The sequence below is a fragment of the Trifolium pratense genome, linkage group LG7, assembly GCF_020283565.1.
Source record: "Trifolium pratense cultivar HEN17-A07 linkage group LG7, ARS_RC_1.1, whole genome shotgun sequence".
Lineage (NCBI taxonomy): Eukaryota > Viridiplantae > Streptophyta > Magnoliopsida > Fabales > Fabaceae > Trifolium > Trifolium pratense.
This window is the reverse complement of record NC_060065.1, coordinates 24,526,071-24,540,479: the sequence shown is the minus strand read 5'-3', so window position 1 is coordinate 24,540,479 and position 14,409 is coordinate 24,526,071. Positions and strand designations below refer to the sequence as shown.

At 30.8% G+C, this 14,409-nt stretch overlaps 2 protein-coding genes and 1 long non-coding RNA gene across 5 annotated transcripts; 2 read left to right on the top strand and 1 right to left on the bottom strand.

Annotated features, from left to right (window-relative positions):
* Positions 1-208: 208 nt before the first annotated feature.
* Positions 209-6,567, top strand: LOC123897971. 2 transcript variants are annotated; one of them, XR_006805162.1, is made up of 6 exons: positions 209-301; positions 643-729; positions 1,364-1,613; positions 2,496-2,566; positions 5,608-5,888; positions 6,038-6,567. It is a non-coding gene; the product is annotated as an uncharacterized LOC123897971 (long non-coding RNA). The 2 variants fall into 2 exon arrangements; XR_006805161.1 differs by having other exon boundaries at positions 209-729.
* LOC123897963 (G-type lectin S-receptor-like serine/threonine-protein kinase At4g27290) lies at positions 2,713-6,635 on the bottom strand. Of its 2 annotated transcripts, none has more exons than XM_045948800.1 (7): positions 5,342-6,635; positions 5,114-5,239; positions 4,065-4,222; positions 3,748-3,958; positions 3,422-3,659; positions 3,178-3,328; positions 2,713-3,107 (listed from the first exon to the last, which is right to left on the bottom strand). In XM_045948800.1, exons 1-7 carry the CDS (start codon positions 6,633-6,635, stop codon positions 2,799-2,801), a joined length of 2,487 nt encoding a protein of 828 aa, XP_045804756.1. In that variant the 3' UTR covers positions 2,713-2,798. The 2 variants fall into 2 exon arrangements, with proteins under 2 accessions (XP_045804756.1, XP_045804757.1); XM_045948801.1 differs by having other exon boundaries at positions 4,065-4,213.
* A 6,204-nt stretch (positions 6,636-12,839) lies between these two features.
* LOC123896104 (protein RGF1 INDUCIBLE TRANSCRIPTION FACTOR 1-like) lies at positions 12,840-14,076 on the top strand. Its single transcript, XM_045946541.1, has 3 exons — positions 12,840-13,100; positions 13,529-13,747; positions 13,888-14,076. The coding sequence occupies exons 1-3, from the start codon at positions 12,840-12,842 to the stop codon at positions 14,074-14,076; spliced, it is 669 nt and encodes a 222-aa protein (XP_045802497.1).
* Positions 14,077-14,409: the final 333 nt, after the last annotated feature.

Below are 14,409 nucleotides of genomic sequence, written 5' to 3'. Positions count from 1 at the left end.
GGATGTTGCCGTTCAAATTTATTGAAAAACAGGGTTAACATATTAGAATTCCTAACTTTTATCACGATTGAAACACATACTCTAGTGGTTGAAAGACTTTATTGTAAACAAATGCTTATTCGATTTTTATTGTAGACAAATTTGTATTTTTTTTTAAATATATAAAGTCACAATAAAAAGATAGGGAAAATTAGAGGAAAAATTTAGGTTCTATTCTGTTTCAGGTCTGATGCAGGTAAAACCTACGATTGCTTCAGATTTGATACGGGCTGGTGCTTTGCATGCTACCGCGGCTGGTGCGGTACAGACATGTTCGCCTTAGTCCTAATTTGTGTTTTTCTCTTCTCCACAATCATATATAAATGAATCTTGTCTACCAATTTCGTTTTGTTGCTTATAACTATTAACTAATCAGTTCAATTTCATATCGTTTTGCACAGAGTATATACATAATCACGTTAAATTCTTAGACCAATTAGAAAACAATACTACCTCACCATGGAAAAAGGAAAGATTTTATGAACTTTATAACAATAAAATTTAGAATCTCAATATCACAAGTTTAATAATATTGCACCAAATTTTTTAATAAAAAAAAAATTGTTTTTTCTGTGACTAAAATGAAAGTCTCTGTCATTTCAGGATTTCTGTCAAATCTCTTCAAGCTCCGAGGCTTCGTTCAAATCGTAGCTTTGTCTTTACAAAATTTCGTTTTGTTTTGCCGCTCTGGTATGTTCTGGTTTCTGATTTCGCTACGTTTTGTGCTAATTTCGTGATTTCTGCTCTCGTTTCTTATGATTTCGCTGTTCTGGTTATGTTTTATGTTTATTTTGTTTGGTTCGTTGGGGATCCTGTTTCAAATTTTCTTGTTTCCCGATTTCATTTCATTTCCTTGTGAATCAAAATGTTTCATCAAGAACACGTTTTCAATCATTTCAGTTACAATAATAAGATATTATACTGTGTTGCACAGTTCAATGTAGTAGATATTTTTTTCAATTTAGTACTATCTTTGATTCTAGGGTTCCTCCGTGATTCATTTGCTTCAACACTTTTCTTGAAATTCACAGCAAGGAGATCAGCATTTAGTTGCTAGCAGAATCGTGCTCTTTTTTTTTTGCATTATTGATATGATTGGTGCCTGGTGTTGGTAGGGTTCCAAATGTGAACCGGATATATATGTTAATTCAGCATAGAGGGTGGTATAAATTTTTTCCTGAATTGGAGATATAATAGTGGATGCAATGCAACGTCGCATTTAGCCTATAAGATTATATACTAATCAGTTTGTCCATTTATTTGAGCATTTTGGTGGCTGGTTTACTTTCAATTGAAACAGTCGTCGTGATGTTGTTGGTTTCAGATGCTGGTTCTCTGATGTTCAGACAGCAGGGATAGATTCCATTCATTCTATTTAGACCTCCTGATAAATCAAACTGTGTAGATGATGCCACGGGGCCAACTAGTAAAAGGAACACAAGACACACAACCAGAAATCATGTGCCGTCAACTTGTAGCCGTCGACCGACGTCAAATTTCTTTCGCGGACTATCATTGCCTTGCTGATGCCGCCTTTTTATTATATGCTCCTGTTGAAATGATTTAAGTATTAGGTATAATTTTCTTCTCCTCTCTGTCATAATCACACAAATTATCATCTTTCTAGCATTTTTTTATTCTATTCTTATTATCCTTGTGTATGTTTGTGTTGTTTTTTCCTTGTTACTATTTTTAAACTTACATGCATGTTGCTCTTATTTGTTCCTTGGCGGTGCACTGGTGCACAAGAACTTTTTTGTACTGTGAGAATTTACTGTAATTTTGGTACCTGGTCTGACAACAGCTGGACATGTTTTGTTATAACTTATAAGCTTGTTTTTAGGATACATGATGATACTAGTATGATACGTATTAAACCCTTAAATTCCTATTTCTGGTATCTAGTATGAGCTGCTTAATTGATATGTATTTGAAACTTATTAAACCACTACCAAGAGGCATAAGATATGATCCCAGCAGGTTGAAAATGAAAATACATACATTACACCAGTTCATGTAGCAGATATCACAAAGCCTTAGTAAAAGTTACATAACAAAGTGCCCCCATTCAAGAGTCATAAAAGAATACAAATCAATATTTCAAAGATTTCCTGAAGCTTACTTCCACTCCTTTTGCAGCAACCACCTTAAGAACATATTTACAAGTCTTAACAATCCATAAGGCAACATGTGTACATTCCCTCCCTGCCATTTTCAAGTCTTAGACAATCCATAGCCTTATGCCTCCACATATATAGAGCTTGATATATGATACATCAAGTAAACCGTTTCCCAGCATAACTCCACATAGGTTATTATAATTCTCCAAAGGTAGAGTGACATTCACGCTTCAACGTCTAACAATCTGGTTCCGCTTTATCATATAAGCCAATTTCTGTCTTTGATCTGTACCTGGTATTACTTTTGTCATATGATTTTGTAATTTATTTTTGCAGGTCGTGAGGCGTCAATCCAAATTTGATAAGGTCAAAGGTTTATTGAGAAGCAGCTATATTTATCTCTACAAGTACGAAACTTTCATTCCTACATTTAGTTGATGTTATGTTTTTTCTGAATGATTTTACTTTGTGGTTTAACTTAAAATTTACCAAATACTTTAAAAACTTAATTTGGCGGAAGTTATTATTATATAAGTATACAAAACTTAAAGCATAACATAAAATATTCATATATTTAGCAAAAGAACACATCCCAACTCTTAATGACCAACACCCATCGCAAAAACTAAAACATCTTCCCTATCTAGGTTCCAATATTGACCTAGATTCTTCATTTGTTAAATTGTACATTTCATGTCCAGAAGTAGATTCTTTCCCATCTGAAACCTTTTCAATTAGGAAGATAGGCTCTTTCGGGTGTGGTAAAGTATTTTCGCTAGTTAGCATTACAAGCACAGATGTCATAGTTGGTCTATCATTAGGATGGTGTTGCACACATAAAAGACCAATATGAATGCATCTCAAGACTTCAGATGAGATATATGAACCCTCCTCCAAACAAGTATCCATGAATTCCATTGGGATGCACTCTTTCCACAATCTCCATGCCTACAACAAATCATAATAATTATAACAGGTGTTTTAGTGTTTGATAATTGAAGTTATTTTTGTTACTTACATGTGAAACAAGATTGTAGTTGTGATTTGAATAGGAAAGTCCTTTATTTTTCTTTCCGCTTATAATCTCTAATAATAAAATTCCAAAGCTATATACATCTGATTTGATGGAGAATATCCCATCAATTGCATACTCGGGTGCCATATAACCACTGAAAAAATAACAAATGTATTAATTTGAGGATATAGTCATGTACACGTACAATATAATTTTAGAAACACTTAAGCATTGGGTATATACTTACTATGTACCAACAACTATATCTGTGTTTCCTTGAATCTGGTCACCTCCGCACATTCGAGCCAGGCCAAAATCAGCAATTTTGGGACTCATATCATTGTCTAATAAAATATTACCTGCTTTTAAATCTCTATGTATGACCCTTAGTCTAGAGTCCTGGTGAAGGTAAAGAATTCCTCTAGCAATACCACCGATAATGTCAAACCGCTTAGACCAGTCTAAAAATTTACTTCGAGAAGAATCTGTACAATTAATATACTTTTGTTATATGCAGTAATCATCAAATATTGAACAAGCAATACCATAACAAGTTTTTGCATAGACACTAACCAAAAAGAAAGAAGTCTAAGCTTTTGTTGGGCATATATTCATAGATGAGTAGTTTCTCTTCTTCTTCAATGCAAAAGCCAAGGACCTTAACTAGGTTTCGATGTTGGAGTTTGGAACAAAATATAACCTCATTCTTAAATTCTTTTGTTCCTTGTTTGGAGCTATGTGAAAGCCTTTTAACTGCGATATCTTGTCCATCTGGTAATGTTCCCTTAAAAAATCACATTTGTAAAGTAATTTAACAATGAAGAAAAAAAAATCAGACTTTGTCCTTTGTTTTAACCATTAAATAACAGGATGCATGTACTTATACTCACCCTATACACTGGACCAAAACCACCTTCGCCAAGCTTGTTATTTTTTGAGAAGTCGTTAGTGGCAAATGCTATTCTACCAAAGTCAAAGGAAGGTAGCTCCATGTCTTCTTGTTCACCTTCGCTTTTCTTTATTGTTGTCTTCATGATTCCTATTTCCTCTATAAAATTAACAAGATTAGAATAACTATACACACCTACATAATACAAGCCTTCTCATGCTAGAAAGTTGCCTTTCTATATTGAAGACAACTATTACTTGAATTTATGATTGATTAGTCTCATATTGGCTATTATGACCTAATAAGATATTTAAGAGATGTCATTTTTTTTTTAATTTCTTGGTCGTGTACAACATAAGTCCTTAGTTCTTGGCAATGCTCTTTAAGCTCGCCAAGCTTCCCAACAAGTTGTTTATACTAAATTGCAAGTATTGTGATTTATGAACTCATACTTCAGGCAAAGATTGGTGTGATTTCTTAATGGAGAAAACTTAGGTCAAGTACCATACATCCTTTTGGTCATATTCTCCACTTAAAATTTGACATATCAACAATTTTTTACCATACATCCTATGTTTCCATTTTTAGTGTTAATTTGTTAAAAGCTGACATGGAAAAAATTGTTGATGTGTCAAATTTTAAGTGGAGAACAAGACCAAAAGGATGTATGGTACTTGACCTAAGTTTTCTCCTTTCTTAATTAATTATAAGAGAGGGAACCTTTATATTGTATTAATGTTTTGGATAAAGACTTAGTTAAGATATCTTGGTTGTTTTGGATAGATTATGAAAGGTAAATTTTGAAGTTAATCTCATCATTTCTAGTACCGATGAATAAAAGGATGTATGGTACTTGACCTAAGTTTTCTCCTTTCTTAATTAATTATAAGAGAGGGAACCTTTATATTGTATTAATGTTTTGGATTTGACCGTTTGAATTTGTATGATTTACAACAAAAACAAAGGAATTTGATAGAATTGAATACATAAAAATTATAACTCGACCCTAACTCATCCCAACGTCAAAAGAATAATAATCACAAAAGTTACCTCTAGATTTAGATTTAACTTTTCTCCTCCAACAAAAAAGTATGGTAAATAGCAAAAGCATCACAATAATTAATGAAGTGGTACTTGTGACCACGGCTACCATTTTCCTTGAACCATCTCTGTTTGCTTTAAACAAAATAATACAATATCAATAATTAAACTTTGAAAAACACATTAATTGCAAAAAATATTACGAAACACCATTCAGTTTAAAATAAAATCTCGTACCTATTTCCGAGGTATGGGATCTAACATAAAGATCTTGCCCCGAATCGGGTAATTGTCTCAAGTCCAAGAGATCACTAAACCAGAGGATGCAACCACTTCCATCCTCAATGATGTTTGAGTTAGCATAAGCTGTACAGGAACAATTCTCCCAACATTTGGTCTTACATTTCTCAAGTGTCATACTTCTATTTATCCAAGATATCTTAGTGTTTGGGACCTTCATATTTTGAAATTTGATGAACCCATCTTTATTTTTCTCTCTACAGCTCCAATTTTCACTCCGCACGCATCCTTCACTCCGGTCCTTCACTTTCCAATTTTGAGGCGATTTTGGAGTGAATCCACTTAAGCACTCACATGTGGAGGACTTACCCATCATGCCACAGATCCCAAACGAACTACAACGGTTGTAGTTATCACATTCGTCTCTCGGAATATTTGAATGAAGCATCCATCTTTGTTTCCCTTCTGTCCACTTTAAGACCTGAAGAGCAGAAACAGTTTGGTTGATGACAAATCTTGAAAGTATTGACTGATTCCTGGGTTGGTAAGTGAAATAATACTCATCTTTTTTGTAGAAAAAATTGAGAATGAATAATGGAACATGTTTCAATTTTTGTGTAGCACCGAAACGAAGGCCATTATAAGGTCCACTTCTATATAAAACTAACGAACCGTTTTGTATCTTTGTTTCAGGAATGTCACTTCTTATCAAGCCATAAGTAATTTGACCTGAAGAAGGGTCGTCCCAATTGTTCCAAGCTGTTAGGCGCCTATTAAGACCGCTTGTTAGGTTCCACCCAACCTTCATTCCTGGAAGAAATGTATCAGTAGGATAGTCAAAGCTCTGCCACAAGTACACATCATAACCGTTATTTTCTTTCTCATCATTTAGGACCAAGTTGCCGGTACCTAAGAGCCGTGCTATGAAGCTTGAGGTTGAGGATTTGGTTGTTATATTTGTTGACCAATGAGTTGTGCCATTTTTGCTGAAAAGGACAAGGTTTCCTTCTTTGTTTATGCTCAATATGCCGGATTTGTCACTAATTGGATGGTCACGATTGGCTACCCAAACAACCGTTTTTATTGGGATATTCTTGAACCATATTCCTACATAGCGATTTGTGGAACTACCTGGACTAAAGAAACCCAACTCAAATGTTCCATTAACCAATGTGTTGGTGGTTCCATCATGAAGAGAATGAAACTGAGTTATGATATCTGTATCAGATGAAATTTGGGTGGAAAACAATAGTAACATGACAACAAAAGACATGAAAGGTAGAGTGGCCATTCTTGTGCTAATAACAGGTTGTTAATTGAGAAAAAACACCAAAAGTTGAAGATAGCTTCTTCAATAGGACTGTCTACTAATATAAAGAAGACAAAATTACACCGGAGGTCTTTTATCTTATTTATTTATAATACTTTAGTCCTTTATTTTTTTTTTTTTTTTGTAACATTTTGATCCTTTATCTTTATAAATATGCAAGTTAATCTTTTTTTCATTTTTTATTTAAAAAATGATGAGTAGGCAAGCCACATAGGAAAAACTTATTCTTTTAATAATTTTTTTTATTGAAAATTTTAAAAAATCAAAATTCATATGAACATTCATCATATTATTCATCATGTTCATCATCTTATTCATTGCACTATAACAAATCATACCCAAATAAACTCAAATTTGAATAAATCTAAGTGTTTTGTTTACATCAATCTTATCCTAAACTACAAAATTGAAATCCTCAATTATCATTAAACACTAAAATTCTCAAAATCCCCAAATTTTTCATAAAATTAAAATCAACCTTGAAACAAATTCTGAATTTAAACCCATAAATCTAGTTTTTATCCGATACACTCCATCCACTAAAAATACCAGACAACTTTTTCATGTTGCATCTGTTCTCATACCCATATATCATTATATTCTAAGAAACAATATTGTACTTTCATTGTGTTCCCCTTCCACCTTTCTTCAACCTCAAACCCCAAAAAAATCATAATCCAGAAATTTTTTGGGTCTATGTTGGAACTTGGAAGGTTCTGGGTTTTGAGGAAAACGGGAGTGTGGCGTGGTTAGGGTGATTTGTAAAAGGAGATTAGGTTGATTGCATAAATTAGTAACAAGATTAGGTTGTAGGTTGACTAAATATGTTTACAAAATTTGAGAACAAATTCTTGAGGTTGTTGTGTTTTAGATTTTTGGGTTTGATTTTTGTTTTCTTAATGTTGCTTGATCTTGTTATCTGATTTCTGGGTTTAATTTTTTTTTTTATTTTGGCTTTTGAGTTGTGGGTATGAGTTTTTTTTTTTGTTTTAAAATCCAAAATTTCTTTTAAATAATTATATGGAAAAAATAATTAAAACAAATTGTGACAAATCACGCAGTTTTTAAATAAAAAAAAATGGAGTAAAGGATAGATTTTGTGGCTGATGCTAAAGGTGGTCCACCGTAGACAAGTGATCTACCGAATATGAATTTTACAAAATTTACTATTGAATTAAAAATTTATATCGTATAGACCATTCATAAATTTTTTTGAAAATCATTTGATTTGTTATCGAGACCCATCAAGATTTATGTTATTTAATAAACCGTTAATCTTGATGTGTTTCAATAACATATCAAATGGTTTTCAATTTTTCTAAATTTTTCTATGAATAATCTATATGATCTAAACTTTCAATCCAACGGTGGATTTTGTAAAATTCGTATTCGTTATAATGTTATTCATGACTGGTCCACCATGGACCACTTAATGAAGTGGTCCATATTAGAATTTACTTAGATTTGTGCACATTTTAAAAGATAAAGGACCAAAATGTTACCAAAAAAAGATAAAGGACCAAAGTGTTACAAATAAATAAGATAAAGGACTTTCGGTATAATTTTACCTATAAAGAACATTGTTCTTAACTGAGACTGAGTTGACTCGGTCAGTCTCCAGCCCTGCGTGTTACATCCGCTATATATGTTTGTCCGTGACAAGATCATGGATAGATGATCTAAAAGGTAGATTTTGAGTACGAGCATTAACCACCAGCTTGAATGTTACTAAATTTGATCCACATGAAATGAATATATTGTCTTCACTTGCACGACTTACATATTGGATACAATTGGGGAAGTGGTGGATGCTGGACGATTTATCAATAACCTATAACGAATACAAACTTTATAAAATTCATCGTTGAATTGAAAATTTATATTATACAGATCATTCATACAAATTTTCATAAAAAATTGAAAATCATTTGATATGTTATCGAGACTCATCAAAATAAGGTATTCAATAAAAATTCATAAGCCGTTAATCTTGATGGGTCTCAATAACATATTAAATGATTTTCAATTTCTTTAAAAATTTGTATAGATAATCTATATGATATAATTTTTCAACCAAACGGTGAATTTTGTAAATTTGCATTCGTTATAGAGTTATTGATAAGTGGTGCACCGTGCACCACTTGTCTAACTGTTTCATGTTAGCCAAAGCCTACAATTGGTATTAATAATAAACTTTTTCTAATATGAAAGAGTTGATCAAGTGGTGCAAAATGCACAATTTGTCAATAACTCTAACGAATACAAATTTTACAAAATTCATCGTTGAATTGAAAATTTATATCATACACATCATTTATACAATTTTTATAAGTCAAAATAAGTCATTTTTCCTTGCCTTCAACCACCACCAAACTTGAACCTTAATGTTGAAAATTAATCTGTCACGAGAGGAGATCTTATGATCAAACATTCTTTTATTTCTTTCTTTCCAAATAGATCAAATTGTAGCTAACTAAATTGCTTCAAGACACAACTTGATTTCTTTACGCGCGAGAATTATTAATGTTATTTACATGGTTGAGTTTGAGCACTAGAAGTAAAAAAAATTAAAAAATAAACCGGGCCGGCCCGAAAGGCCGACTACCCGTATCGGGCCGGGCACAGGCACTAATTTTGGTAGCCCGTTTTTTATCCGGGCTTTTTAGCCCGGCCCAACGAAGCCCGACCAGGGCGGTCCGAAATTGGCCGTGCCGCCCGTTTTGACAGCTCTAGGTTTAGGGGTATGCATATATTTATAGGTCAAACCTTGCATGAATATGCATGAAGAGTGACAATTCCCCTACATGAGTGGTGCTGAGAATAATCTAGTTTTAGTACTCTTCTTCAAAAAAAATCTAGTTTTAGTACTATGCTGAATTCTTATTGGCCGAGGCCATGTGCTATAGAGAACGTGATTGTCATTTCCTTGAGTAATTATGTCATGCTTGATAACATGTATTAATACTTTACGCCCTTGGGCCTTCAGTATATTGGACTTTAGTCTAGTTCGGAACAATATCCATGTTCGAATCCTAATGCGAACAATTCTAAGCTAGACTTTACTTACCTCGCGACCGAACTTTGGATTATCGGACCTTTTTCTACTAGAAATCAGAGGGTTAATACAAAAAAAAAAATTATCATATCTTCCGGAATGAATATGCATTTTATATAAAAAAAAAATACATACATTAACCAAGAAATTGAGCTCAAGTGATTAATGAACGCTTTCTAGGACAAATCGTTCGAGAGAACACAGTAAAAGAATTCTTGCTCAAATTTTATTTATCTTTTTTTTAAAAAAAAAAAAAACTTGGTATCCGACCCTAGGACAGACTAATCCAATGGGACCAATATCCCACCGCCTATTTGCGGGGACCCTATTTAAAACCAGAGTTTTTTATACTCTGTATGGACTTAGCCCACCGAAATTAGCACCAAGGGGAATCAAACATGCGACCTTGAGAGGAGCATACTCTAAGGACCCAAGTCAACACCACTAGACCAACCCCAAGTAGGTTCAAACTTTATTTATCTTACTACCGGACTTTAGATTATACCGAGACCCCTTTCCAATGAGAACTAGAGGAATGATTAAAAAAAATGTATACATTATTAGCATTTATCAACTAAAAAGAATGCACACATTAAGGAGGGTTCCAATTTCCAAGTAATACAAAGAGCGAAATAAAAAGGGGTGGGATGAGTAGCTCAGCTAGTTAAGATAGTTGAGCTAAGAATTAAGAAGCAGAAGGTTCAGGGTTTAAGTCCTGACAAAGGAGGAAAAAAAAGAGCGAAATAAAAAAGTCAATTAATCAAATTTTAATATGATGTAAATTTCCACATATAACTATATATTATGAAATTTCTTTACGAATCAGAATATTAAATTTCTTGACGAATCAGAATATTAAATTTCTTTGATAATTAAATCTCAATCAAATCAATTTAGTAAAAAAATAAAGTCAAATAACATTCAAAGTAATAAATTGTGTCGCGTTTTTTTTCCAACTATTTGTGTCACGTTTTTTTTCTTTCTTAAACCGGGTATCTCTGCGCGTAACTATAGAGACTAATCATCGAGCCTTGTGGGACCCAAATGAGTGGCAAACTCTCCCTAAGAGTTTTGTGTCACGTTTTATTTATAGAATTTTCAAAATATATATAGGAGAATTTTTTTTTTGGCGAAAATATATAGAAGAATGTTAACATGTGCCCATAAAGTAAATATAGAAATCTACTACTTAATATATTAAAATTGATTACAACCAAAATTACTAATTTATCTTTCATTGTTTTTTTGTATCTTTCATTGTAATTTCACTATAAAAAACATTAAAAAAATACAATAAAAATATGAACAAAACAAATTATAGATAAGAACAAAACAGAACAATTTATATATAAAAATAGGAACAAAAATAATAATAAAATGATTATAGAAATTTTAGTTTATAAAATTAAAAAGTAAGAAGAAAACACATAAAAGTAGGAATAGAGAAATAAAAAAATAAAAAAATACTCTATAAAAAAACAAACATAAACAATATTTTTCATCAAAAAAATAATAATATTACTACCAAGTTTATTACTAACCATTAATAATAAAATTAATTAGTATCAAACTTACTAAAATATCCTAAATATTCCTAATAAAATTTATAATTTTTGATTAAAAATATACACGAGACCATTATTTATCACAGAAACACAAAAAATTGAATCAATAAATTTACAAGAAATAACACAAGAATTCCATTTATATTTTAACAATATTATATAACAAATTTTTAAATATTTAATTCTAAATAAATTTTCTACATTAATATAGTGACAAAATTAAATATAAAATAAAAGTCTATGGACATGTGCATTTGCACGGGTCTTAAAACTAGTTATTTCTTAAAATTTGTGCATTTTAACTTTTAAAGCATTAAATATTTTATCTTATTAAATACCAAATTTCTAAATTAAAATACGTTAACATATATGCACAGATCTTAAAACTAGTTATTTCTTAAAATTTGTGCATTTTAACTTTTTAAGCATTAAATATTTTATCTTATTAAATACTGAATTTCTAAATTAAAATACCTTAACATGTGCCTTTATGGCACAATTAATATACCCATATATGTAACCTGTGTCACTTAATTTAATTAATTCTCATAAGAATCTTCCGTCACAAGAAATGCAAATCCTTTTAGTAATTTTTTATTTTTTTTTGCATTAACATCTTTTTATACATGGGTCATATTAACTGTGCATTCTCCAGGTAAAGGGATCGGTAAAAATAAACTTTGGGTACAATCCAGATACTACTCCATAAACCATAATATATATATATATATATATATATATATATATATATATATATATATATATATATATATATTATTTTTTTTTGACAAATTGTTTCATTTTTTGGTTACAATTTCATTATATGAATTTATTAATTAAAAAATATTAATTAAGAGAAGAAATATAATGTACGTGTCAATATAGCTGTCCAATTTTTTTAATAGAAATTTTTCCAATTCCAATTGAAATTGAAAACAAATCTGACAAAATCACACTCACAATCTTCTCTTAACCTTTTTTCCGTTGTTTCTCTTTTCAGGTTTTGAGTATTATAAAATTATATTTCTGTCACACTTACATATTCATAATACCACCTTCTCTCCCTTTTAATGTCTTGCTGGAGAGGAAAAGAAAAAAAGGTAACCTTTTTAGCACATAGTATTCTTGTTTATCAATATATGAACTTCTTTTTCATGTGTTCTTTTACTTATTTTTTTTCTCGCAATTCTAAGATAATTGATTCATACCCTTTTGTGCATTCTCAAATTTTGAATTCATGATTCATCTGATTCTTCAAAATAATCCAACCTTGTGTTCATATATATATATATATATATATATATATATATATATATATATATATATATATATATAATGTTAGCCTAATTGGAAGAAAAATAAGAATATATATATCAAGATTATTACAAGTTTATTTTACTTGCAAGGTTCATTTTTCACTATTTTGAATATTTGTGGTTACTCTTTGTTAATATTTGATGTTAGTATAGAATTGCTCCTTGATCATTGAATTTTTAAAGATTTGGTATTTATTTATTTAATAGTTTCGTGAATAAAATTTTGTAGATGAGGAAGTATAATTTACCAAATGAAAGGAAAAAAGTTTGGCTTGATGCACTGTTGAAAGAGAACTTTGGTAATTGCAAGAACCATCAAGAAAAGAACAATGAGAAGAATGTGTTTTGTGTAGATTGTAGAATGAGTTTGTGTAAACATGGTATAGAATCTCATTTTCTTCATAAAAGGTTTCAAATTTACCAATATAGTTATCAAGATGTTGTCAAATATTCTGACATACTCAAGTATTTTGATTGCTCAAATATTCAGGTTCTTTTCTTTCTACTCTTTCATGATTAGTGTTGAATTGATTATTAATTTTTTTATTAAGTGTTGAATTGATTTAATTTAATATATATATATATATATATATATATATATATATATATATATATACTTGTTAATTGTCCCGTGAATTTAACTCAGTTGACAAGACATTGTATCATATAAGCAGAGGTCGTGTTCGGTGTTCGAACTTCGGTTAAGTAAAAGGGGATGAAAATTGTTAAAAAATAAAAAGAAAGTGTATTTTAAGGATATTGTTGTGTTATTACTCTTCAAAAAATTTATAGCTTAGTACTGGTACATATGACTCACCAAACCTAATATGACCTCTAATTAGAAGTAACATATAGATTTTATTTTCTAATCAAATACATAACCTAACTTTGTTCTTACAATGTGACATGATTTGACAGACATATAAATCAAACAAAGACACGGTTGTGCATCTCAAACCTCGACCATCCAAAGAAAAGAAACTAGCAATAGAACCTAAAGTTGCTAGTTTAAGCCATGGACCTCAAGTCAAGGAAACAAAAACATCAACACCTCATAATAAGTTTGGTGGAATTTGTGAAGAATGTGGCAAACATTTGCAAGACAAGCGTAACCGATTTTGTTCCCTTACATGCAAGGTGAAAATTTTCGCTCTCAATTTAACGGTCTACAACTGACTATAAAGTCGGTCGTAATGGATTACAAATTTAATGTGAAATTTATTGTTTGTGTAACTCTAAAAAATTAATTTTGTGATAAAATTTTGTGTATTTGTTAGATGTCAATAATTGAGAAGCTTGGATTGTCCATTTTATTCTTTGAGGAGCTTGGAGATCAAAATGACCATAACCAAAATTCAGAGGCCGAGTCATCTATCTCTATTGCAGAACCATATAGATATGTTGAAAAAGTGAATTTCAGAAAGCATCCAAGGAAAAATACACCTATGAGATCTTTCTATCTTTGAATATAACAATTGAATTTTTTCATGTTTCTTTCTATTTTGGTTCTATTTTTTGGCTTACATTTTTGGCGAGGAGGATTTATTGGAAATATTTTAGAAACTCAAGTACACTATACAACATAACAAGTAATAATCTATTGAATTTTTTTTTCTACCCCAACAATTGTCAATCTACCCCAACATTAATTTTGAATGGACGAATTTGCCCTCATATATAAACTAAAACCCTGAAGAAAAAAATTTGGTTATCGGAACACTTTGAAAAAAATTGTTTAGGTATATAAAATTTTTTATTTTTTTTTTTACCTGAACACTTTGAAAAAAAGTGTGTAGGTA